Source organism: Apostichopus japonicus, chromosome 8 (genome assembly GCF_037975245.1).
Source record: "Apostichopus japonicus isolate 1M-3 chromosome 8, ASM3797524v1, whole genome shotgun sequence".
Lineage (NCBI taxonomy): Eukaryota > Metazoa > Echinodermata > Holothuroidea > Aspidochirotida > Stichopodidae > Apostichopus > Apostichopus japonicus.
This window is the reverse complement of record NC_092568.1, coordinates 15723237-15750624: the sequence shown is the minus strand read 5'-3', so window position 1 is coordinate 15750624 and position 27388 is coordinate 15723237. Positions and strand designations below refer to the sequence as shown.

At 36.3% G+C, this 27388-nt stretch overlaps 1 protein-coding gene across 10 annotated transcripts in view; it reads left to right on the top strand.

Annotated features, from left to right (window-relative positions):
- Positions 1-27388, top strand: part of LOC139970675 (ryanodine receptor 2-like) — a 161278-nt gene that overhangs the window by 19386 nt on the left and 114504 nt on the right. For all 10 annotated transcript variants that reach the window (XM_071976568.1, XM_071976569.1, XM_071976566.1 and 7 more), the window contains exons 3-5: positions 4317-4442; positions 23152-23250; positions 25009-25080. In XM_071976568.1, the coding sequence (XP_071832669.1) occupies positions 4317-4442; positions 23152-23250; positions 25009-25080 (297 nt within the window). The remainder of the gene's footprint in view (positions 1-4316; positions 4443-23151; positions 23251-25008; positions 25081-27388) is intronic.

Below are 27388 nucleotides of genomic sequence, written 5' to 3'. Positions count from 1 at the left end.
CTTCAAAATTAGTGATGTTGAGTCTCTGACGGATCTCTCATGACAGCGGTTAAGACCAATGGCTCACATCCTGAGTGGAAGACTGTTCACACCAGTTGGGAAGTTGATCTCGAGCAAGGCATCCTATCCTGATCAGAACCTCAAATTTGCTTCTTTCCAGGATGAACAAGGACCGAGAAAGTTTATCTTGAAGCCCAACAATGGGTTAGCTGTGATCCTTGTGTGAAAATGCTTCATATCTTTCTTCCCCAGTATTTGAGCGATTGGGATTTACCTCTCATAACTATCAATCACTGGTCATACTTGACCAAGGACAGGTATGCCTGTAGTTCCCTGGAGATATTTTCAGTTAAAGGCCTTTGTTTTGGGGATACTTTTACAACTTTTCTAACAAAATTTGTATCGTAATTGTTTAATGGTTTATATAGGCTGATTATTTTTGGGCATTATTGATGTCAAGTCTACTGTATGTGTGGTGTGAGCTACCACACCATTAGTGTCGTGTCATTACAGTAGATTTTGTTTTGCATATTAGCTGGATAATAATTTCCTTATGTGTGCTATATGATAATACAGTGAAAAAACTGTTTGAAACTTCTTGTTTCCTTGGCAACTTATCAATGACATTTGTGAAGTAAAGGCATTAAAATTTTCTTCCATACATATTTCTTCCATACATATTTCTTCCATACATATTTCTTCCATACATATTTCTTCCATACATGTTTCTTCCATACATGTTTCTTCCATACATATTTCTTCCATACATATTTCTTCCATACATATTTCTTCCATACTAACTTACTTCAAGGCCATACGTGATTAGTCTTCCCAGATATGTCATCATTTCTTCATAGCAATACCACACTGGAATTATTTCACCATACAATACACCATGGACAGTAATGTAATTTGGATGGTTCTCTCAAAGCTTGGATTCTGTTCATACCATGTGGAACCTCACTTGTAATTTCATCAGAAACATATGGTGCCGGTGGCAAATGCATGCCATCATACTCTCTCAGTGCTATTAAATGGTTAAGTTTATACACTGCAGAAATGAAGTGGGTTTTGATATTAAAAGGTAATCCAGCGTAAGAAGACATCATGCAGCTGTAGACATACCCCAAGGCATGCCATGCAAATAATAGTATTTAAACAATCGCCTCAACTGCAAATAATAGCTAGTAAATCCAATAAACGTGTGAAGGTACTTGCTTATCTCAGCTAAAGAGGATCAGATCTCTCATTTTAACAAGTGAAACTGCTTAAAAATTGTCCTAGCTCAGAAGGGCATCCAATAAGAAATGAATAAACCAAAGGCAGCTTCATGACAAACCTCTAAACAGAATGCTATGCTTTCATACTTATGATGAAAAACTTTATCAGTTAACATTGAATTTGTGTAACATGTTGTTGATGTCATAAAAATGGAGATTTGCAACTAGCTCTTGGTGCACAAAGTATTGAGAATATGGAAACAAGTAGGGGATTAAGGACAGAGGGTGGGATATAAGGTAGGAATTACTGCTGTAAAATAGATGTCTAGGTCATCAATGCAATCTGATTTTGCCGAACCATATCTCACCACCATTTTAGCTTACCTGCCTAAAAAGGCAAAGTTTAGCAATGTTAAGTCAAGTATGCAAGTGTGTGTGTGTGATATCCTAGTACTTGGTGAAAAGATTGGAAAATAAAGAAGTAAAGACTTAAAAAATCATTAGCTTGATTAAATGTTTAGTACAACTTCAACTGACCAACAATGGGGGTGCTGATGTCATGATGACATGAGAAATGCAACTTTTACAATTAAGCATCTTTGTTGCCTAACTGAGTATAGCAATAACTTGGCAAACAACGCTGGAGGAAATAAATTATACACAATTGCCATGTTAGTCCAAGTAACTTACTCTGATCTAAAACCTGTTTTGAAGATGTTATGTGCATGTAATGAACCTATTTCTAGCAATCTATCTAACTGCTTTGTATTTAATACTGTTTAAAGGAGGAAGAGCTACAATTAGATATTTACTTTGCTCCTCGCTTACCTGTCTCCTAACAACCTTAGCACCACGTTCTATCGTGCCTAGTGTGCCCTGGTAACCTTTTATCACTGCGCTCCCTCTATGACTGGCCCCCAAGTCATTGCCCTTCCTTCTCATTCTACCTTTCAAAGTGTCTACACGTGATTTTCAAGTGGATTTTCTTCCTTCAGATATTGTTCACAGTGATATTTTTCCTTTCACTATCTATGCATAATAGTGGAGGATGATAACTAATAAAAACAGCCTCTGTAGAAAAAACCACTCAGCCTGCATACCAATTTTACCAGATTTTCATATAAAATAACCAGGATTAGCTCACATTACCACACTTGATTCATACATACATCATCTTCTTTGCACAATTAGGATCATTAAATTATATTTGGGGATTCTACAAGAAAAAGTAGCGCTTCTTACACATGTAGAAAGAATGATAAGACGAGTAAACCAATGACTATCCTTAGGTTGAAACACAACTGGTAGACTTGATCGCTATTTGCTTGTAAGAATTACGTGGAGTGTCTGTGGAACTGCTGTTCCACATGTTTTATAACCTCAGACTTGAGACGTATAATTTAGTTTGCTTTACTCCCTTACCTGTCCCCCCACAATTTTAGCGCTCTCGCTGAACCGTGTCTAGAAATGATCTGGTTACCTTTTAGCAATGTACACCCTCTATGCATAGGCTAGTTATAGTACTAAATATATCACTTTTGTCAGCTTTGGTGTCTTCTAAAGTTGGCAGTTGATGCAAGTTTAGGTCAAAATCCCCAGATGTAATTAGTGCATATAGAGAAAATGTTTGGCAAAAACAAATTTATCAGAAAAAAAACCCATGAACACTGGTTACTCGACATACTGGAAGTTAAAAGTCAATTATTTCTAGAAGAGCATTTCCTCACCTGGGGTTTTCTTGTGAAAATTTACTCTTAAAAGTGTTTTTGACCACAAAGTTATCAGTTCAGTTGTCATTGCAAATAATTAACCTCCAGTATTCCAAAGATGGATTATTGGTGAACAATTGACATTGATATCAAGGTCATCTTTATTTAATTTTCCTTTCATTAAAACAAACTTTTACGTTTATAACCACTGGAGGGGTTGTCATTCTGGTTGTCTTTAAGGGTCATAAGTATATATTACCTACAAATCTGCCAGAAGTGACATAATTTTCACTCATGTGGAAGCTGTTGCTACATGGAGTTGTCATGCTTTTACTTCTTGTTTGAGTGTTTTATCAGACCTCATGATGAGGCAACAGATTTAACCAGCTGAAATGTGCTAAAGTATACTATACTTAAAAGTGTAAGTTGCTGAACCTTAGCTGTTTTAGATGCATGACTCCTTGCTCTTTTTAAGTTTGGTATGTGTAACTAGCTGGCATGAATAGAAAATTAAAAGAGTTGAAAACCTCTTTTGGTAATTATAATATTCAGTATGCTTCAGCCGATTGGCAGATGAATCATTACATGACGGCTCCTGCAGGATATTGCTACATTTACATCGGTCTGCCCATTCAAATGTGTCACTTCCTGAACTTAGCAGTAGATCAGATAGCTTTTTATTCACTACTTCATGGCTGTTTATAGCTTTCATGAGCATCAACAACTTGGCAATAAAGCTGTAAGTTCTCTCAATGGTGGTTATTGAAAATAAGTGATATTGCCTCTCCACCAAAGATATGATCAAAATTGAAAGAACAGGAATTGTGTTCCATGTAGCATCTGTAAAGTTTATTATTATAAATATGATGTCAGTTGTGAATTGAGACAAGGCTACTGGAAAACAAGTTTTACAATGTGCAACATATAATATATAGTACTATTATAAAGTGTTGTGATGAAGTCACATGTATATACTATGCTACTTTAGATGTAGAAATTTTTACTTGCTAATAGTGCAGAAACAGAGTTCATTCCTTTTGGGAGTGTAATATCAGCTATGTGTGATATGTTAAAGCTTTACTTACTGCAATGTCTAATTCATCATTCTGTGAAACCTGTCAAATTGTGAAACATTTTACTTAGAATTATCTTTGGTAAATAATGTTAATGTTGTTTCAAGAGTCAGGTGTAACTTTTGAAAGGAGTGAGATGATCCTTAATAAACTCTTGCTATTTTATCCCTGATTGATTTAATTGCATTAGTACTGCATATATCGTTGCCATAATTAATGAGCGTGATCCAAGATTCTGAAAATTGTTATCCTGATAATGTTTTAAAGACTGGTTGAACTCAATGTTGAAGGTGTTTTTTTTTATTCTTCCACAGGGAGATCAGCTATGCCTTGCCTGTGCCCCTCAGTCAAAGACCTCTGATCGATCATCGGAGCAGGTCTTGCTAGCAGCTCAAGGGTTTGGAAATAGACTCTGTTTTCTAGAAGAGGCATCATGTCAGGTATGCCCCATTTCTTTTGGTGTGCTATGTTCTTATAGCATTAGATGCACTGTAATTTTCTCTTAAAGTTTGTGCTTTACATCTTGTTTCTTGAAGGAATAAAAACAATTGCTAAAGGTTGTTAAATGAAATTCATGTTTCAAGCCCAACCTCTCCTGTAACAGTTCATGTGCTTATTCATGTTGTAATAATAGACCCTATCATCTTAATCAAGTTAGGATAGGTTGACAGGTGCACTGACAGGTTGTCTAGAAGGTGTTTGAAAGACAATATTATTGTTGGTACAAAATACATACAACCCTTTATGCATTGTGGAAACCTATGGTGTTGCTATTCCTCAGAGCAATTTAGAATGATCAAAATGGGGAGCACAAACCCCTTTTAGGCTTCAAAGTGTCTTGCTTTTGATTTACATGTGAAAATCATCACAAAACAGCTACCCTGTGTAGCATAGTAATGTTAATTTATATTAACACAAGTATTGGGTTTCACACACAGAGGAAGCAGACAAAACTGAAACATGGCAACAAAGACTGAGAAAGCTGTAATGCATTACAAATGGCCCACCGAACTGAACATAATTAGAGCTTCTCAGGTTTGAAAAGTCGGTCATAATAATTGAAAAGTTATATAAAATGTTGCTGAAACTTAACTTAACATTTTCTAAACCAAATGCTGTCAAAATGCATATAGTGGTGAATTGCCCAAAATAAATTCTACGTCTTGCTGTTCTGTTGTTCTTGACTCACAGGAAACATTACAACATTAGTTTGATTAAATGGTTTTTGATCCTTTGCCAGAGGCAAAAGGAATCTATGCGATGGCGATGACGTTTGTGAATATGGGTATGTGGGAGCGTATGTCTGCAATTACGTGTGCGACCTAGAAATCAAGAAGTACATATTGTTTCAACTTCATACTTGTGATGTGGAAACATGGTAGTGATTAGTTCGCTCTCCTCGCTTACCAGTGTCTCCTCACAAGCTTAGCACCCCTGCAACAACTACCAGGAGAAACCTTCGTACGAAGGTTGCTCACGCAAAACAGCCCCCAAATACCTCCCTTATACCAGAAAAGGATACTTATTTGGGCTGGAAAGGACGTCTAGGATATCCAGAATCCGATGAAAGAAAAGAAACTTCTGCTACCGTAAGGACTAAATCAGATTTTCTGATCGAAAAAATGCCTGTAGGCACTTAAGATGGTAGAATGAGAAGAAGGGGCAATGACCGGGGAGCGGGTCATGGAGGGTGCACAGTGTTAAGAGGTTACCATGGACATTATAGGCATGGTAAAACGGGTGCTAAGGTTGTGAGGAGACAGGTAAGCTCGTCAATCGTAAATATCTAAACCAGTAAGTTTTGGATTAACCATTGGTATCTGTGGCAGTCAACGGTCATTTGATGTCACCATGCAGGTGCCATTCTGAAGCCTTGTAAGCTTGATATCTTCAGGACACAAACCTTGGATTAATTTGGATCCAAATTAGTAAAATTTACAAAATGTTTGGTCAACATTGGATGTTTCATGAATTTTGATAAAACTGTGATACAGCCTATTGATCCTAAGGTAGTAGATCATTTGATATGCCCAGGAATGTTGGGTCAGGGTCAGGGTCATACAGGATTATTTGCATAGCACTTTTACTCATTTTGAGAGAAATATGTGTATATGTTGACAAAAGTACACAAAGAAGAAGTCAAAGCTTGGAAAGAAAATATACAAAATGAATTTCTTCAACAGGAAGAAACGGATTCACCAAATTTACTGAAAAATAAAAACTGATTGTTGCTTAGTGCATGCATTGGGGACGTCTGCTATTGAATCAAATATTATCTCGGGGTCAGCTTGGTTCATTATTTCAAAATAAAGGTGTGAAGTGGGTTATTGTCATACTTGGTGATCGTGATCATTGAGTGGGGATGCAATTTGTGGTGAGAGCACATAGGATGTAGTGCTGATGCTTATGTACTGGTTGGTCATAAACATTCTCTGCAATGAAATGAATCTAATAGTAGACTTGTAGCACAGGTACAACAGCATGAGTATGAGTTCAAGTAGAATCGCCCTTGGCATGAGTACAAGTATAGGGCTCTATATTACGAGTGCAAGGTGCTGAATTAGTTCTTATACTACCATCAAAAGTACAACTGCAGACAATAAAAAGGCTACAATGAGTAAAGAGTATGGACCCATTACAAGTCTGTCTTAAGTATTCGTCATTTGTACTAAGTCAATAATTAAAGACATGTTAGAGGCATTGCAACTTTACTGCTGGTTTTAGGTCACAAATGTGGCAAGGCTTCCATGTAATGTTGGTTAGAAAGATTTACTTTGCTCCTCTCTTACCTGTCTCCCACTCCACAATTGCACTTTCCTACTTACCTAACTACACTTTTGGATATGTTTTAGCACTGCGCCCTCGCTCCCTGGGCCACGCCCACTAATTCCTCCTTCCGTATCTACCACCCGGAAGGAGACTACAGATAATTTTCCGCGAAATTATCGTTTGTGATTTTACGACCATTTTTCACGTTTTTGGAATCATCCTTGGATAATTCAATTGCTGAGACCTTCTTTTGTCGCTGTACCAAGAAGAACTCATAAGTATCTTTTATTTTTTGGGTTTTTATGTTGATTTTAGTGTTTCGGCTAATTTGGGGGGGGGGACGTTCGGGAGAGGGAGAAAGGGAGGAGGGCGGGTAGGCTAATCTAATCTTCCATTCAATTAATTTACTTTCAGTTATTTTAGTCACATTGATGGAATTAACTTAATATCAAGCTCCATAGATAGAAATGAAGTGGTTGTCCAATGCTGCCTGCTAATTTGGCTCAGTGCAAAGATCAGGCTACTACTTTCACCACATCTTTCATGTTTAATGCAGAATAGGTAATTACTACCTCAATGCAGAATCCATATTTTGCAACAATGTTGCAATTACAGTAGTAACAGATGAATGCAACAGGACTGGTCGGAAAAAAAGGAAAGAATTTTCCTCTTGAAGATATACAGGAGTCATGGCATTTATGATTAACCAGCTTAAATTACATTCCTGCGAAATGTTATTCCTCTTGGTTTACAACGAGATGATGAATACCTGGCTTCTATCTCTCTCTCTGTGAGCATATACCTAGAGTTTCCTTCTTGACAATCTGTTCTCTATTCAGATAGAAAGCCTCAATTTAGTAAGTGACATCCTATTTGAGTAATGGAGTTTACAACCATAAAGTTGCAAACTGAGAATGTACACACAGCAGGATTTCACTTATTGGTCATATTTGTCGGTAAGGGTTACAAACTTGAGTTTCGTAAATTGGAACTTCCCTCTCAAAGGAGAGATAAGTTTTCCAAAGTTTAGGTTGGGAGTATGTAAGTGAAGGTTACGACAAAGATGTTCTTTTGAATTCTTTTAATGTTTTGCTTTGATGCCAGCAGGGAGGTTTCTGCACCTTTAACATGATCTCCTCATGGTAGTTTAACTGCACTCTTAAGGGATACCCAACTGCTTCCATTGTAACAAGTTAACATTGCCATGATTCCTAACAGGGAAACTTGACATGCATTTTGGAACACTTTGTCAATTTGGAAACTTGTCATCTTGGCAACGTTCTTGCCTGAGGAAGTTTTCTTTGACTTTTGATGGCTTATTCCACTGTGGTCTACTGTCAAGATGTTCTTTACTCTCCTTCTCATGTTAGATTTAGTTTAGGTTTAGGTATAAATAGTATGGGTCCTAGTTCTAGCTTTAGAATATTTCTCAGATACATACGATTTCCCATGTGGTATGACCTTTTTAAGACTCTAGTTTCAGGTTTTTTGAAAGTTGTTTCTTATATGGTGTAGGTCTTGATGGCATAGCCTAATTTCACCTTGGCCTCGTTATATCACCAATCTAAAACAAAGCTTAAGAAAGCTAAAAACCCAACCATCACATTTATCTTATATGACAGAAATTTTTGTTAACAACAACTCTCCCCAAAAAGCTGAGAAAAATATTGCTCTCTTTGGAGATATCCTAGTTTAAAAATTGTGTTTACATGGTAGTAAATCTGTCATGTACAGTAATACTGTCAATGGGACTTTGACTTTCTTACTTTCTCTTTCTCTTTTACTTTCTATTTGTTTCTGTTTTCATATTTTTAATTAAAAATGTTTGCAGCCTTGACACTGAAACCGTTCCTGACATGTAGTCATGTCAACAGAGCATTAAATATGTTAGATTCAGCATTTTCAAAACCCCTGTTCTCCAGAACAGATAGTAAACATTGAAATAAATATAGAAACACATAGGAAAAGGAGGCACCGGTAGCTCAATGATGTCAAATTTGAACTTGTTCAAGTCTTCAACTTTGTGTGTTAAAGAACATTAAACCTGCACATGATGTCTCCTACATGGAATACGATTTTTCTTAGCTGTTTGGGAAAGTTTTTCATGACAGTTATCACGTCAGGCGCGTTTCCAGGGGGGGGGCATTTGGGGCGCGCGCCCCCCGGGTAACAAAAAGAGGAGAGAAAAGAAAAGAGAAGAAAAAGGAAAAAAAAGGGGAAAAAAGAGGAGGAGGAGAGGAAGGAAGGGAAAAGAAAAAGGAGAAAAAGGAGAAAAGGAGGGAGTAAAAGAAAAACGCCAAGACACCGGGAAGAGAAAGAGGAACAGTGACTTCATTACAGCGCTGATCCCTATAATATACACAGGGTAGGCAGTGATGGATCAAGGATTTTGGAAGGGGCGTGTGCCTCACCCTACCCCTTACACCGACAACTCCATTTTTGACGTTTCCATATTTCCTCTCTCACTCATGATCTATATATATATATATACTATATATGGTCTGTCATAACGCGTGTGTGTGTATATACGCCTTAAACAATTGTAGGATTGTGCTAAACCAACTGTGACTGGTCTCGAACTTGACCGTGTCGTCGGGGAACATGACGCATTTCGCGAAGGGGGCGACCGCCCTCCCCTTCAGCATATTTTTTTATGAAATCGCTAGTAATTTCAAAATAGAAAGTGCTTAGATGCAACTTACAAGGCCTGGGAAGTGTCATTTCCAGCGATCTGGGAGGCATTTTCGGCCAAAATTTGGTTGTACGCTTCGTGTCAACTTATGTTGGCGCTACGCTTAGATAACTTGCCTACAGGCTTCACCCCTCCCTTGGCAAATTCCTGGCTACGCGCCTGTTCGAATTTGTAAAGCAAACAGCAGATATCACATCATATCAGTGAGCATGAAAATGGCGTTCCAGGATGAACAGCCTCAAAACTGTCCGACTTGCCCGAAAAAAATAACTAAAAATTTTCGCGAGCTCCGCGCGTTCAACATGTTAATGTCAATGTCATAGCATAGGTTATAACATCGCATGCCAACGTGTACCGTACGGTCCATGAAAGTTGCGCAGTTTACCGCGGGATGCTAATGTAAACAACGAAATGTCTTATGTAGATGGAGAAAAAGCATGGAGGTCCAATTATGTCAAAACTCCCTTTTACATTAGTAATGGCGAATTAGGGGCTGCAGCCCCCCCCTTCCCACGCCTCCTACGCCTATGTGTGTAGTGTTCGGTTTCGGAAAAATCTGCTATTTTTTGATTTCCGAAACCGAACTTTTATAATAGCCGCCTTTATAAGAGGTTTTAATATTTGTACACCAATAAATTAACTGTGTCTGAATTTTCGAAAATTTCTGACCAACATTCTTCACCACACACTTCCCTCTACTCGTGCAATTTTGACCGGTCTGTTAGGGGTTGAAGGAGGTTTTTCTATAGTGGTTGTCCATAGATGAAATTTAATGCAACATTATGGGTATGTTTTGAAATGAGTTTATTCACGAGAAATTTGAATTTTCAAATTCTGAACCAAAAATGGGCTTAAAACCTTGAAAAGTGGGGCTGACGGATATTGTGGGCCGCGACGTAGAATCACCTACAAAAGCAATGATCCACAGGACATGCGATGAGGTCGAACATGATGTGTGACTGGTGACAATCTTCAAAAAGGTTATGGATAGAAAAAAACTATTGGGAAATACTTGGTTCTCAGGCAAAAAGTATACATCTGGTTGGTCATTTTCAAGCCCAAGAAGTGCCATTTCCGGTGATCTGGGTGGTATCAAAACAAATTTTCTTGTACGCTGCGCGCCAACCGATGGTGGTGCTCCGCTTAGATAGTAATTCGCGCCCCCCCCCGGGGTTAGAAAATTCTGGATACGCCCTTGCACATAGACTAATAATGTCAGTTGTGTCTCCTTTAACAGTTATTTTCTGATTTATTTCAAAAGTACTTGACAGATCTCTGCTGTAGGCAAGCAAGGTAGGAAGAATTGGTGTACATATCAAATTAGGGTGATTATTCAGAGTTTTGAGAGTCACATGGCTGGTTCTGCACACAGTTGTCAGGTCTTCCTTCATATCAACCCTGGACACTCACAAATATCATAATATCTGCAGTACTGCAGAAAAAATGGATATTTTAATTCCTGCCCCTGTAATGTGTTTCATAAAACTGTGTAATACTATAAATATTATATATGCATCGTTTCCTACAGTAGTTTCAAGAACCAAGCGTTTTTTCCCTTACCCCCTTTCTATTGGGGCCACATAATATTTAAGGATATATGTTAATGCTAATGGTACTGTTAATGCATGAATGTTCTGCACAGACAAAGCAAGCATGTGGTAATGAGTGCCATATTGTTGTGGTTAATGAAAGGTTTGAATTGGTAAGAGATTTCCCCACAAATTAGAAGAATGCTTGATTACGTATGTGACAGGACTGGCAGACTGGCAGAACAAAAATGCAAAAGCCATAAGCATTTATACAGGAGTCTCTTTTATGTATAAATAACCATGAATACTACACAAGGGTAATGTTATTATTCCACAAGTCATGATTTGGTTAACAATGAACTACTAACTTAAGTAGTATAATTTTAGTCCAAAAATGAGCTAAAAGCTATTGGAATGTATGCTTTATACTGTGAGTGAATATAGTGTATTCTTTGTGTAAGACATGGGCTTAGTTGGTTAATTTAAAGATAGCATAATGAGAGCACAATTAGAACAGCTCTTTGAGTGCATGAATGTACGATATATACATTTATACCACATTCATACAAGAACTAGTAGGTTGTCAATGGAAGTAGAATGGTCTATAGTCATCGGTTTTGAAACAGCATCTTCTCATTCAAAAGTAGGAGAAGGTATGGTAGCAAAAACATGGCTCTTCTTGGAAGCAAATATGGGATGAGAATAAATTCAAAGTAATAGTAAAAACTAAATATACATGAACTTTGCAAAATACATCTTAATATTGCATTGACATGGAAATGTACAGTATGACAAGTTAGAGTTTGGACTATATACATTGTGAAGGAATGTTCACTCAATCATTGGAATGAAAATGCTTTTGAAAGTAAGAAAAGCTGAAACATGTACATACGAAAAAATATGCCTATCCGCGTAAACAAGGCGGTATAGGCAACGAACGAAGTAGTCTCGCAGAGCTACTACCTGTTACCCTAAAAACGTTACGTAAAAAAAAAACGAACGCATGGGCGAGAGTGTACACTAAAAACAGCCCCCAAAAACACCCTTCCCTACAAGAAAAGGATACTTATCAGGCTGGAAAAGATCCTTGGAAGTGCAGAAGTCCTGATAGGAAACTTCTAGAGTATAAATCCAAGGTATTCCGGGCGAATTTCGCGAAAATTTTCCTAACTCCGAAAAACACTGTGAGACACTTTGTGGGTAGAAAAATGAAGGAAGGCCATTAGGGCCAGTGAGGGTGTACAGTGTTAAAAGATTACCAGGGCATTCTAGACATGGTAGAATGCGGTGCATAGGTTGTGGGGAGACAGGTAAGTGGGTCACTCGTAAGTATATAAACCAGTAAGTTTTATAATACCCCCACACTACAATCACTTTAATTCAGTTGTTAGCAACATCACACAAATCAATAGGAAAACATACAACTTTTGTGGCCTCAAACTTTATGGTTGGATTTATCCCTTAGATAAGTCTGATGTCAAAGCTAAAACAACATGTCTTGTTGAAACAATGGATTAACAATTAAGTCTGTAGGAGGAGTTGTTGTCATGGCCAGATTTGTTCCAAAGTAGCATTCAGACATGTATTAGTCATCAGGTATGACTTATATACCAGTGCTATGGCCGAGTGGATAAAGGCAGTGGCATTTGAAGCAATGAGGCTTAGCAATCGGGAGGTTCCGGGTTAGATTCCCGGCCGGGTCATAGTAAGGTGGGTTTTTCATCCAAGGGCAATCTATGGTTTTCCCATCTGAAATGAATTACTAAATTGAAAAGATTCCAAATTTGAGTTTAAATGTTGAATTGGCAGCCACCTGACGTGTAAGTTGTAATCCATAAGCCCTTGTAGGTTTCTGGTCGCTGGTCGCTAAAGCATCGTAAAAATAATTGCTGATTATTATTATTATATGATTGTCTGTGTTTCCTTCCAATTTTAGCCTGCTGAAGAATGCTTGATATTTTGTAAAGTACATTTTTGCAAGTGTTATACCACATTTGCATGGGTTGAAGATGGTGAGATTTAGGTGATTAAATGATTGTTTTAGCAAAAATGCAAACATGAGACAACTAAAAGTGTTGTTATCTTGACGGCTGACATTAGGTAACACTTTCTAATTCTTCTGTCTTTAATCTAGATTAAATGTTAATCTTAGACAAATTACATTTTAGGGACAATTTTTTGAACCCTCTAGCATGCTTTCTTTCTGTAACACTGCTTGACCTAGTTTATGACCCGAAGGAAGAGATAGTGTGCGGTGACCTGCAGGAGAGGTCACCGGGGTCGTAGTGCTAAAATTATACCAGTGGCGTCTTGGTAGACTAGGAAAGTGCATTAGTGTAGTAGGAGACAGGTAAGTATGGTTACCTACACCAGGGAGTTTTGGGGTAACAGTAGGTATATAGCTGGAAAGAAAATATAATGTATACAGCATAATAATTTTCAATTGAAAACCGTTTATTTTTGGGGTTTCTACAGTACCATATCCTTTCTTAGAACCTGTTAACCTGGCGGTGTCTGTAGTACAAAATGTGAACCTTTTACATTGTTCTTAATGATCATATTTCATTACCTTCATGACCTTTAGCAGGCAACACCTCCAGATAAAACAAATCTTCTGTTTGTCATACATACTAACATCAAGCTGCTTCACAGAAAAACCTACAGGCCAAAAAGTCAGAGGACATGTTTGAATTCTGGCAATATGGTAAAACAAAAACACCTACAGACTGGCAGTAGAAAACTTCAAGTTTTCACTGTAGGTGAAACCAAGCACCCCTTAACAGGTCTGTTAATTCCTGCATTGCTTCAGTACTCGTCTGAAATCCCTGATAAGACCTCATGCACTAATTACATATCAATCATTCTTTTCCAAACTGTAACTTTATCTCAGAGACAGAGCAACTACAGTGGCCGCTTTAATTATTCTGTTATGGCTCAAAGTTTACTAAAGGTTGTTGCATCTCTGCTGCTTATTGCATCCAGACTGTCCTAATTCTAGACCAATAAAACACTTTATTACTCTGCTATTTTGATTCATGTCTTTGTTTTTACCTAGAAACCAATTATACTAGGGTAGAAATATTTTGCTATTGTTTTTTGTTTTTTTTACGACTCTTAAAGTGACCAGTGGGAGGAGCCTGCAGGATTACACTTCTCAATTTAGAAAGTCATTTCAGATGGGAAAACTGTAGATTGCTCTTGGATGAAAATCCTATCTTACTATGACCCTGGCTGGGGATCAAACCTGAACCTTCTGATTGCTAAGCCTCATTGCTTCAAATGCAACCGCCTATATTTTCTCAGCCACAGCACAGCTGAAGTAATATTAAGGAACTCTTTCTTGCTTGATCAAACAATGTATATTTGTTGTAATTATAGATAGTTATTGGTCATAGAAATTTGTGCTTAAGAATTTGTAAGAAACTAAACCTTTTGCTTTGAATGTTATGTACAGTGTTATTATGGAATCTACATTGATTAATTTAACATACAATAAGCAATGAACAAACCCTTGGTAAAATTTGTGTTATTAACATATAATTTCATAACTAATATTGCACTTTAATTCTGTACAAAACAAAAGATGAAATGTTTGAACAATGTTCTTGTGCCCCCCTGACGAACTCAAATGGACTGCTGGCGCCCTTCTCAGCTCTTTCACACTTTTTACTTATTCCTGATTATTGACTCTTTTATTGCGCTCTCAAATACCTATTGACATTTGTCACATTTTGTTGGTGTAATTTGGCGATGACACCTATTTATTCTTCGTTTATCTGCAAATTAGCCAGGCCCGGAAAGGGTCATTTCCAGGGATCTAGGGAGTATCGTTACTCAAAATATTTCTGTACGCTACGCGCCAAACTGTGGTGGCGCTCCGCTTAGATAGTATCGAAAGCGCCCCTACAGACCATTCTCGCCCCTCCTGACCAATACCCCTAGCTCCTAGTGGACATTCCACCTATCAAGTATCAAAGCATAATGAATGATTCTTTCCAATTTGGTGAATTCTTTTAGAATGCAACTTTTACTTCTCTGTTGTCTCTGATTTCATTTCACATCATTTCAATTAGCTCATATATTAGCAGTAATACAGTGGACTACTCACAGGTTTATTAACTGCCTGTGGGGAGGATAGTATGCTGTAGGTTAGTGAGGGCCATGTTCCTTTACAGAAAACCTTCTTTTTATTGTGGACTGCTATTATTGGTCGTTTTTGTAATATCGGACTAACAGAAGAATTCATACTTCATTGTTTGTTGTAGTGTAAAGTGTATGTTTAGTTTATGTGCTTGGTATTATTTGCCCTTTGACTGCCTGAACTTTGCCCATCACAAAGTTTAAAACTAATAGAATAGATAGTGAATCTTTAATCTAAATAGTTAAATTACTATAGCTGTTCCAAACAAAGTTCTTATAAAGCGGCCCTATGTAAGTACCCATGTCTTTACAAGTTGTGCAAGTTTGTACATGCATGTAACTTGAACTTTTTCGGTGAAGGATTGTGTCATGTTGGAAATTGTGACGTGTGGATTAGAGTCAAACACTGGTCAGTGAACAGTGTGGTGTTAGGGGTCTGCCAGGGGCTGGGAAGGAAGGGATGGGAAGGTGAGGAAGAGGAATAGACCATGGTTTAAGTTTTTAGCAGATAACACTCTTGAAATGTTGTAATTGATGTGAGATTGTTAGACCTGCTAATGCTAATGCTTATGTGATATCTTGGTTGCTGAACCTTGTGTATAATGCAGGAAACACTTTTAAAACAACTTTCTTGATTGATTTGGTAATTACTTACATTTTATGCAACTAAATTTTCCACATAATCTTACATATACCTTCTAAGGTTTCTTCATTAAATGGAAGTTTTATATAAGTTAATGAAAAATGGAAAATTGACTGGGAAATTATAAGCATTGATGAAAAAGAGTAAAGACTTTTTATGACTAGAATAGGATGCAAAGCAGTGACCACACAGTTACAAACCTTAGTCATATACTCTACCAACTAAGGGAAGTGTAAGGCTTCATTTATCTAGCTGATTTCCTTTAGGATCACTATTCAAATCTACTGTGTACCTCTCACTAATAGCTAATTCCAAAGTATTTTAAGTAATTCCAGAGTAACCTTGCCTCTGCCATTTACCATAAAGCTTTGTTCAAACATTAATGCAAAGTTGGTCAAGGAAATGGTTAGTGAATACATGTATCATATACATATATATACATAGTTAACTCAAAATGCTCCAGTCAAGTTACTTTGCCATATAGTGACTATATACAAACAACATATGTTTGTTTGTTATGTGCAAGAATGTGAGATGATAGCTTCCTGTTTTTACTTGCAATGTAACAAAGACACCTGACTTGATTAATCATGCAAAAAGCAAATGTGATTAAGGACTTTGGAAAGACAAAAACCACCAATAATTGGAAAGGATTTTCACAGATTTAGGTTCTTAGTACTACTGCCTAATTTGAGGTTACTAGAGGTCAAAGTCTGAAAACTTGGTGAAATGGTTCTGACTCTACTTCTTTGACAAATGAAACCCAGTTGCGCTAACCTACTACGTAGGTAGTTTAGTTACCATTTTATGGTAAGGAAACACAAAGCGCTGGCCTTTTTTTTGGTTATATTTCAATTATTACTCTGCAAACATGTGGACTGATCACTTCACCAATGGAACTGACATTAGCATTTTCAAAACTGCTCACTAGTCCCTACTTAGTCAATGTAAACTCGTAGTGCACTAATGAAGATCTTTCCTCATACAAGTTACAACCTTAGCTGTTTCAAACCACTTTAGACATAACATGTAGAGAGATAATTAAAAGTAGTAACTAGTGAACTGAAGATAAATCTGAATTTTCATGCACTTAATTTCTCCAATATCAAGTATATACTATATATAGATAGGCAATATCGGCACCAATATTTAGTTTGATGCATGATTAGTTTACCAAGTTTTGACCAGTGAAAACTACTAGTTTTCTGTTAACAGAAAACTAAATTAAGTGTGTAAGACTTGTGCTGCATGATCTAACACAGAAGTTGAGGCTTTCGATTGAGATACGGACAGCTAAGGCAACAGGTAAAATGGTAATTCAAAGGTACACGATGGAGAAAGTGTGACCTCTGCCTAATAATGTGGTATTTAGTTGGTCTAAATAAGTAGCAATTTCTAATTGTATATCTGTATATATAGGCATATATGCTCAACACACAAACATGCTCTGTGGAATGTAATCCACAGAGCATGTTTGTGGTTCTGCATGTAAAAGAAAGTGCATCTTTATTAGGGGAATGTTACAAAATCAGTGAACATAAAGGACAAGAATTGGCAATAAAAGATACCAATTGCATTAGGCAAGAAAAGTGCTGTAACGAGTTTGCTTAAGTTTTAGCCAAGCGAGCTGTTACTGGCCTTAAGTACTAAGTGTAACATCGCTCTCAAGTGTTGCAAGGAACACAGGAAATTTTTACTCTTTGATTTGGAAGGAAGTGTAAGTGGGCGGTGCCCAGGGAGCGAGGGCGCAGTGCTAAAATGTTCCAATGTGTAGCTATAGGTAGATGGGAAAGTGCAGATGTGGAGTGGAGACAGGTAAGTATCGTCGCTCATAAATCCCCAAACCAGTAAGTTTTGGGGACTCTCACTCAATGCCAACAAGTATACTGATAAGGCAGAGGTATAATTTAACAGTCATTTGCTGAAAAAAATGTAATATTGAAAATATTCACACTTATGGCTATGAGGAACAGAGGATATTGTACGAGAAGAAATTGTTTTTGTGCATAATGGTCTTTCTGAAAGTTCAAAGATGTTTATTGTATCACATGTGCTAAATTTCACAGCTTTTTTTTAATCTTGATGCTCCTCAGTTTTTATTTCTGCTGCTTGACTCTCTCCAATTCCTCAGAATTCTTGTCTCATCAAGACATGGAGCAAATTCCTTGTCTATCCAGTACTAAGTTAATTGACTACAGTGGCGTTAAGCTACGGTTGGTGGTCTTATATAATTGCTATGATATGGAGCTCGACAGACAAGGTCTTCTGAAAGCACACAGGCGTTCTCTTGACAGTGAAAACTAAAACAAAGAAAATGAAGAACTTAAAAGATGTTTTTCATTAAGAGCTCTGCATGTACATTAGCACATGCCTGTTTTCTGGAGTATAAATTCTGAATTGATATGCAATAGTAAATCTAAATTTCTACTCCACTTAACAAACAAAGGAAGGTGATGAACCATAAGCACCAACTCAATTAGGATCGACTTATTGCTTGTATCACTTTGCAACTACAATTGCTAATATTAAACTGTTTTCAGAAGTTCACACTTTTCATGGACATTGGTCATTACAAATATAAACTCCATGGTGATGAGTGAAAAATCAATTTATGCCATTTAACATACAGGTTTAGCTTTGAGCAAGTGTTGTATGCATATATATATAACTACTTGTGTTGCAAGTTTGTTGACTTAATGATTAGCAGCAGAATTGTTAAAAGTAGGTTATGGTGTATTTCATTTCAAGTCCATTATACTTGTTATAATCACCTAACACTTAATGTTAAAATTTTCATTTTTTGGGGGGGGGGGGGGGCATAGCTGATGGTAAAATTTTAATATCATTTTATAAAGTAAGATCTGTAGAGCAATGTTGTTCTTTAGCTTAACTGGTCAGTATTGGTTTAGAAAAACGAAGAAATTTCAAAATTTATACCATAAGCTTGTCTGCTTGTTGCATGAAATAAACCAACATAACATCTGGGTTATCTGGGTGATGAAATGCTTAGATTCCACTAAATATATTAACTACTGTCTAAATAACTGTCATTTGATTCAAAACTATATCAGAGAGTCATAGTGCATGGTGAATTGCAATCTTCCTCTACTGATTAATACTTGTTGGGTTTCAGTGAAGGTCAAAGATAATTTGAGTTCTAGAGAAAGTACTATGCTTTCTGGTTGCAGGTTCTTGTCACGTAGATGTTAATGTTGCCGTGAAGTGGTAACTACTAATTGACATACCAGTCATGAAAGAGCAAAAGGAGCAAAATAAAACAAAAATACAAAACAAAAGAGAAGAAAACACAAACTGACTAGAACCAGGATAACAACCTATCCTCTACCAGTTATCCTGCTGTAGTGAGTGGTTGGTGATTCTAATGAATTGTTTCTTTTTTGGTGGTGATAATGACCATCAAATGCAATGGTATTGTGCATATAGCAAGTTACAAGGAATTGTACCCTATTGTCAATCATTACCTCAAAAACTTTGGAGAAGATATATAGAGTCATAGAATGTCTTTTTGTTTTTTCCTATTCATTGTTGAACATCATAGATTGGATGTACATCATTTTATATTGTATGTATTCATTTTTATATTGTATGTATTCAATTTTATATTGTATGTATTCAATTTTATATTGTATGTATTCATTTTCATATTGTATTTATTCATTTTTATATTGTATGTATTCATTTTTATAGTGTAGGTATTCATTTTAATATTGTAGGTGTTACAGCTGGAGATGCATTAGCACTCATGCCCCACTGAGTTACACACAATAGTGCTTAATTGTAGTTATAACAAGATTGAAATAACACACAATACGTTATATTAACTTATAAGCTTTGTAATTGGTATATCCATATAGATATCATATTTCTTAGCCTTGTTTCATGGTGGGAATATTTGGTTACACAATAGCAAACAGACACACTCCACTGATGATGGAGATTCAATTAAATTTCAAGAGTCCTACTGGTAGACCTCCCTAAGGTAGTGCAACACACTTAACCTACAAAAACAGTACCAACCACAATAAAATTGATAATTTCAAGCCATTTCTGGAGGATATAGTGGCCATCCTGATACTCTCAAGGAAAGGCTTGTTTAGAGGTCACAGTAATTTTAATGTATTTCATCTACCTGTGGATAGAGGACATCGGTTTCACGGCTTTTCCTTTGTTTATATATCCGTGAAGGCTAGTAATTACTTGTTAATGGAAACACACTGAATCCATGGACAAAATAGATTATTCCATTAGTAGTTATGAATTTGTTCATCAAATGATTTTCAGTATAATTTGCTAGGTAGTATATACGTACAGTATGTATTGGATGATCAAAATTATAGCTCCCTTTTCTCTTCTAAACGGAAACATAGTTGCTGCATAGTTTACCTCATTCTACATCAGCAATGAAAAAGTAGCATTTATATTAAAGATTATTGACAAAAGTCAGACTTATTATAGTTTTGTGCATTTATGTTAACTTTAAATAGCATAATATTATTAAATGTAAAGGTTGTTGGTTTGTAAGATTATGTTCTGCACTACTGAGAAACTAAATGATTAAATGGGAAAATATTAATTGCCAAAAAGTTTTAATGAAGTGTTAAGTAGGTGAGCATGTCTAATTGCCTAGTGATTCAGAAATCAAGATGTTTCATCTCTATGTGAAAACTGAATTTTGTCTTGAATAATTATACCCTCAGACAACATAGTTTATAAAACCTATGGAGGTCTGGTATGCAGTTTCTTACTTGTGATCAGTAATTGTTAACTGCCTTGAACTAGCTAGCTTTTGGTGATTCCATAGGGGTAATTTAATACCAAGGTAATAGTAGTTTATGCCTGATTTGCTAAAATTATTGGGTGATGGGACAACACCTTAAAGCAATTTGCCTAGGAAAACAACAAATATTACATCGATCTGCTTGCACCAATAAGTTTATTTTTTAATTTGGATTGATACCCATTTTTATACTGAAACCTATAATGGAATGTTATGAGTTAAGCTTCAAAGTACTTCAGTTACATTAAAAGGAACACAGTTAATTGCTTTCATGTTCATTGGCAGGGGTAGTTAATGTAATTTATGGTAATATCCCTTTTCTTCCCTTCAAGAGTATTAAACAAAGATCTAAAATATGTTGGTGCTTTAGTATAGCAGTGATTTAGCCATTTCTCCCAATCTTGTTATCGTTCCTGTTAGGACATTTGAGTAGCTCTGTTGTAGAGTATTTCACAGAATTGACAGTTGATGCCTTGATATACTGTGTTAAGAGTGTTTAATGCCCTTCCCTCCCCCATTTGTTCCACCTCCCATTAGAAAAGATTACCTGGGTACTCATATTTGACTGGCAGGCTTTTACCTTGTTACATATTCCCTCTGTAGTCAATAGATTGTTGTCAGTTAACATCATTAAATCTTTCAACAACATGCTTTTAATTGTTGTCCTGTTTTCAACTTTGTGACTGTCCCTTGCTTTCATATCTTGCAATATAAACATAAACCTTGTCAGCTGAAGATGTGCACAGTTTGTGATGTAACATTTCAATCAAAGTTTTTCGTTACCTGTCAAATATCAAACCATTTTGAAGTACCTTCTGTCAACCTTCCAGTTTTGAGAACAACTGATTCCACCGATCTGTGGTAATTAATTTGGCTGCTTGTGTTACAGTACTCTCTGTCAGTGGTGCAATTCATCTAATTTAGTAAAGTAGCTTGAAGATTTAGACTGATAAGAAATGAAATCTGGCTTGATATGCTGTAAATTTGATCTTGTTTTATCCATTAAAGGAATATATTGTCAGATGAGATTGGAGAATTAAATGTGCCAGTAAAGAGCCAGAATTATTCAGTGTTCTTGCTAGTACATGGGACCACTTGAAACTTGCCTGCTAACTGTTTTTGTCCCTATTATAAATCACCCCATATCTTTTATCACTAATTTAAAAGAGAAATTTGTTTTCATTTAAAATATGCCAAAAAGGAAAGGAAACACCTCACATATTGGTGTGCCTCTTGGATCTACTGATGATAAAAAATCCCACTGGCATATACATCCCTGCAGCCAACCTACCAATTCAGCTGTGTGACCATGTCTTTGCTTTAGTTCTGTGTTACATTTTCACTTGGCTCAATTGCAAGCCGATTACCAACTAGAATAATGGCAAGTTACAGTTCCAATGTGCAAAGCAGTTTGTTGCTCATATTTGGAATCTTTAAACAATTGGCTCAAAGCCAGCTTTCTTCATCATCCAGTACAAAACGTTACAAAATGGCTGATTAGAATACTACATCTGAAGTAAGATATTTGAGTATCCCTCTGATATTGATTGTTGGACTTCTACCAGAGTTATATTTTACTTTAAAGTAGTTAGTCTCTATCATACTGTTAATTCTGTGATATATAAAACACAGTCCTATAAATATATGTTTGATAGTCCTGACAAATTAATCAATGATGACAGTGACACAACTATGTTCATACTGTTCAACAGTTTGGAGGTTTGCTTTTAAATCTCATCATGATCGGCTCCAAATATAAGTCAACCTGGTCACACTCATGTTCAAAAGTTAAAGAATATTCAACTGCTACAGTTAAAGTGTTTCATCACACTCTGAGACACTTGATTTAAAGGGTGTGAAGACTCGCGCAAAAAGAAACGTCTAATGCCGGTAATCTGACCTAGTTTAAGGTGCAACAGAAGTGTTAGACACCACCATTGATCCCAGAAAATACGCACGCAGCTTGCTACCTTCGGTAATTATACACTAGTAGTATACATTCAGTATAACAGCTGCGGTCAATACCCACAGCACAGTGTTGAATGATATAGCAATGGACATCTCAGGTCCAGCTAAAGATAACAAGGTATCACGTTTTATTACTGTCTGCATTTTGTAGCGACAAGCAGAAAACTTCACTTGCAAGCAACGGAAAGTTAACTTTTTCAAAGTGCGGCACGCGGTTTGGGGCGAGTCTTTAATGCCTTTAATACATATTTATATACTTAACAGTGTCTCAGAATAATTTTGAGGGCCAGAAGCTCCAAGGAAGAACATGTGGAATCTTTTGGCCCATTTAACACACTTTAATTTATAACCATTGCTGATGGCTTGACAATGGTTAAGCCTGTAAAATCCTTGGATTTGCACATGTGTGTAGTACTCAGTCATAAAGCAATGTCCATCCTCCGCAGCAACATGATGTGACTTCTAAGGACATGAAGGTAGAACAGGCAGGTTTGCCATCAGCAATACACATCATTGGTACCATAGCAATTGTCACAGGTTCACTGTAATGATCCTTTTTGTTACACAGTAGAGAGTTATCAAGCTACATTTCTTCTTCGTCTTCTTTCAGAACACCCCTCCGGACCTTTCATTATGTGTGTACGTATTAGAACAATCGCTGTCTGTGAGGGCGCTGCAGGAGATGGTATCAACAGACTGTATGGAAACAGTAAGTTTTGCTTGATTAAGAATGGATTCTACAACAGCAGTTTGAAGGTGTTTAGTATACAGACAGAAAATAAATCTGATTTCTGAGTTTATCAATGGGTGTAACAGTTACACCCCTGTCATAATTGTTATTCTCTGAACACTGATCCAAAAGAGAAGGCTTGATGTAAGCTGGCAGTGATCCATGATCATCACAATTGAGGAATGTTAAATATTTTAAAAAAAATCAGATGTTTTTTAAACTTTTTCTTCTGTGATCCATTTCTAATCACAGGTAACCCCAAATGCAATATTCATGCCATTTCTGTGTTGAATTTTTTGATGATCTTTTGAATCCTTTCATTGTAAATATCTGCCAAAGACTGTTTGATATGTTGCCATGACAGTAGATGGGCATTACTAATCAGCTAGTCAGATGCTTCATTATCAACTCTTGCTTACTTGAATTGTATCACAGTGTCTACTTTTGTGTCTTCATAAGATTGGTACAGTAATTAGTGTATGCAGAGAAGGAGATTCTCTTTCTGAATTAACATAAATGGCTTTTGCTGGCAAGATTAATATGTAGTTAAACATGGTTATGGTTCTTATCGTTTGACAAAATAGCACAGCATGCAAAATTAGCATACCAAAATGGATATAACAAAATCTAAACAATGAAAGTCAAATCACAAAAGCAAATTGTGGTTTGTAATAAAGCGAAAATGTCATATTCCAGTCCTGTTCCTGTAACTGTCTGACATTCTGTTAAGTTTCTGCAATTCATGCAAAGTAATACACTATAGTTAACATGGAAAATGTTTTGCACAGGTAGGTAACCTACTGTACACCTTCATGATTGTCTTTGTGTGAGTATTTGTATGCGAGTGTTGCTGAACCATACCATGTATGTTATCTCAAGGAGAACAATATGGTAAGATGAATTCTTCAATAGATGAAGGTCCAATTTTGAGTTTTAGAGACCCATTGTCTTTGGTGAGGTCGAAGTTCATTTGAGCTCATCAGATGTGAAAACATTGTGAAATATTTCGTTACTTGTAATGAATGCACAGAAGAAAATTTCAATGCTATGCAGGCAATAAGCTTCAATTTGACTTAAGACTTAAAACAATGAAAAAGTTAAAAATAAGCAAAGGCCACATGCCAAATTAAATAATTCAAGAATGACTAATTCACATGAGCACCCTTTCACATTATTGCTATTATTTTCATTTAGAATGTCAGAATTGTTTTAGGATTGTGTTCTTATTAGTTTTCAATATTTATTTTTAAACATTCAACTACTTCCCTTTATAGATAACTCTGCATTACACCCTTGATTGTTATATTATTTAATCATTACTTTAATATTGATATTGCATTTTTCTCTGCAAGCAATACTCAGACCTAGATGCTGTATTTTACATTTCTTTCAATAGACATAGCATTACTTTTATGATATTGTCGCACTTTGACTACTTTAGCAAACCAACATTTTGTATCAAGTTTTTTTGAATATATAATGTGACTGATTCCCTTAGTTTGCAATTAGCATGTTATCTATTAATTTTGCCCACCTTTAATTGCTGTTGGTTTACATGTCAAGGTTGTTTGTTGCATTGTAGCTAACTGTATCCATCAAATATATAGAAACGTGTGTAATTTATAGCATGAGTCATAACTCATTGCCATGTTACACTTCATGGAGTTGAGTCCTAGTAGCTAAAATGAGACAAGTTCTCCATAAATTATTGTCTACTGTATGTTTCCTTCTTTGCAGGCCACCCAAGCAGGAAACCGCACCTTGCTTTATGGCCATGCCATTCTTCTTCGACATTCTCTCAGTGAAATGGTAAGAAACTATCCAGGCTAGTACCTCATCCTGTTGCTGAGGTACTTTTGATTGCAATTGTTTGTATATATCCCTGTGTGACTATATCCAGTGAGTTAGTCAGTCATTGCCTTGTAAGTGCTCTGAGAATTTGAGGCTTAATTAGACAAGAAAACAGTAACTGTACATATCAAAAGTTGGAGATATCCTACAGCGTGTTAATGAGGTGAAATCAAGTATCCAGGCAACAGAAGCTGACAATGCTTGATTAAGTTGTCATCAATAGTAAAAGTAGGGCACATCATTGTCTCAGGGACCCATCTTCTGCAATGCATCTCAGAGTAGGAATTTATTATCCAAACAGAAATTGATAACGCATATGTTAGTAATTTCCTATGACGGTCGATAGACATGCAAAGTGTTATTGAGGATAAAGTCATTAATCCTGCTCTGCCATTCTACTTCTCTCTGATTGACTTTTAGTAAAATCATGTATTCTGGGCGTTCACACATTGTTATAACAGATAGTCAAATGGAATAGGTAATGTCCTCATGCTGCAGTAACATTTGTTTGATCACTCGAGATGATAAATTAAATAATGTTTGTGACCATTAGCCATTGATCATCTTCAGATGATGAGTTTTTAGAGTGCTCTCCCTGCATTATAAATGACACTATACTATACTGTGTTAATAGCTGATAGACACTGCACAGTTTGTGTTGATTTCTTGCTCTGCAGCTGTCCTTGTTCAGTCACTAGAGGTATCCAATTTCTTTTGGAATTAGAAATCTGTGTCTAGGTGTTGATAGGTGAAATAATTATAGACTATGAAAAAAACACATTTCAAATAATTACTAATTATGGTCAAAGTCCAAAATCTTATTTGGTTGCCAATAGCAACCAGTTGTGACTAATTGTATAGTTCCTATTTTATGATCAAAGGTCACCCTTGAAAGAATGAACATTTTTTAATTTGGTAAAAATGCCATGTGAATTTTACATATCTAGCTCTAATTTGTAGAAACCAAAACATAAATGTAACATTGGCTATTAGGTATGTTGATCAATGATTGCTGTGTAAAGATTTCTTGGGCATCAGTTTATAAAAGTGAAAGGGTTACATGTTTAAGCCTTCATTGTAAGTATTCCCAAAAATTTATCTGCATAATTACCTCTTGAGATAATTTTTCAGTTTCCAGTGTCTGTCGCTTCTTCCAAGATTTGTTCAGTCATGTTTTAATTTCACAGTTATGTTCCATATGCGGATATGACTAGGTGAATAACATTTGTGTTGTTAGCAGGAAAACAAGATTAATTTGAAAACAAAGTTAAACAACAGTGGTGTTACTCTAAATATGCTGAAACATGTACCTTTTTAGTTGTTATTCAATTACCATGCAGGATAGTATGCTACAGCTAAACTATTTACTATATTATTATTTACTTCGTTCCCCACTTACCTGTCTCCCCACAACCTATGCACCGCATTCTACCGTGTCTAGTATGCCCTGGTAATCTTTTAACACTGTGCACCCTTACTGACCCCTAGTGAACTCCTTCATATTCTACCATTCCAAAGTGTCTCACATGTTTTTCGTATTGGGAAAAATGTTCTTCGAAATTTGCCCGGATACCTTGGATTTTTACTCTATTTACTATATTATTATTTACTTTTATTTTATTCTAGGAATGAATATGACAAAGCAAATAATATCCCAAATAATGTACCCTCTGGTTATTTGTCATGAAAGTGTAACTTTATTTCCAGAATTATAGACAAAATTATGCACAGAGAAACTGGTACTAAGATACGCATTATAATAGTATCAACATTAATAACTTGAGATATTGCAGTTAGTTGAAACATACTAGCGCCTGTAGAATTACTCTGAGAAACCAAGTATGAATTTTTAGATGATTTCAATTTGCAAGAAAAAGAGGTGTTTTAACCTGGTGTATTTGTAAAGTGCATTAAGTCCACTGTTACCTTCTCTCTGTACGTAGTATGCCAATGTTACTGTAAGCCCTTTAATTTAAAGACCAGACAGAGGAAGATTGAAGTGAGTCATTGAGATGGAATGACCTCTTACTCCATCTTAGCTCTCTTGGTATGTGCAAAGATGGGAAAACACTCAAAGACTGTCTGTTTGACATTTGTCATGTGAAACAGATTCCTGCTGGTGGAGATGTATCATTGGATGGAAACTAACTTACGTGACATCTCTGTACCCCCTTTTGAAATCATGCGTGCATGTTATTTCATCCAATGCAGATACTTTAATAGAACACATGCATAGTTGTTTTCAGTTTATACGAAGGCCATCTTT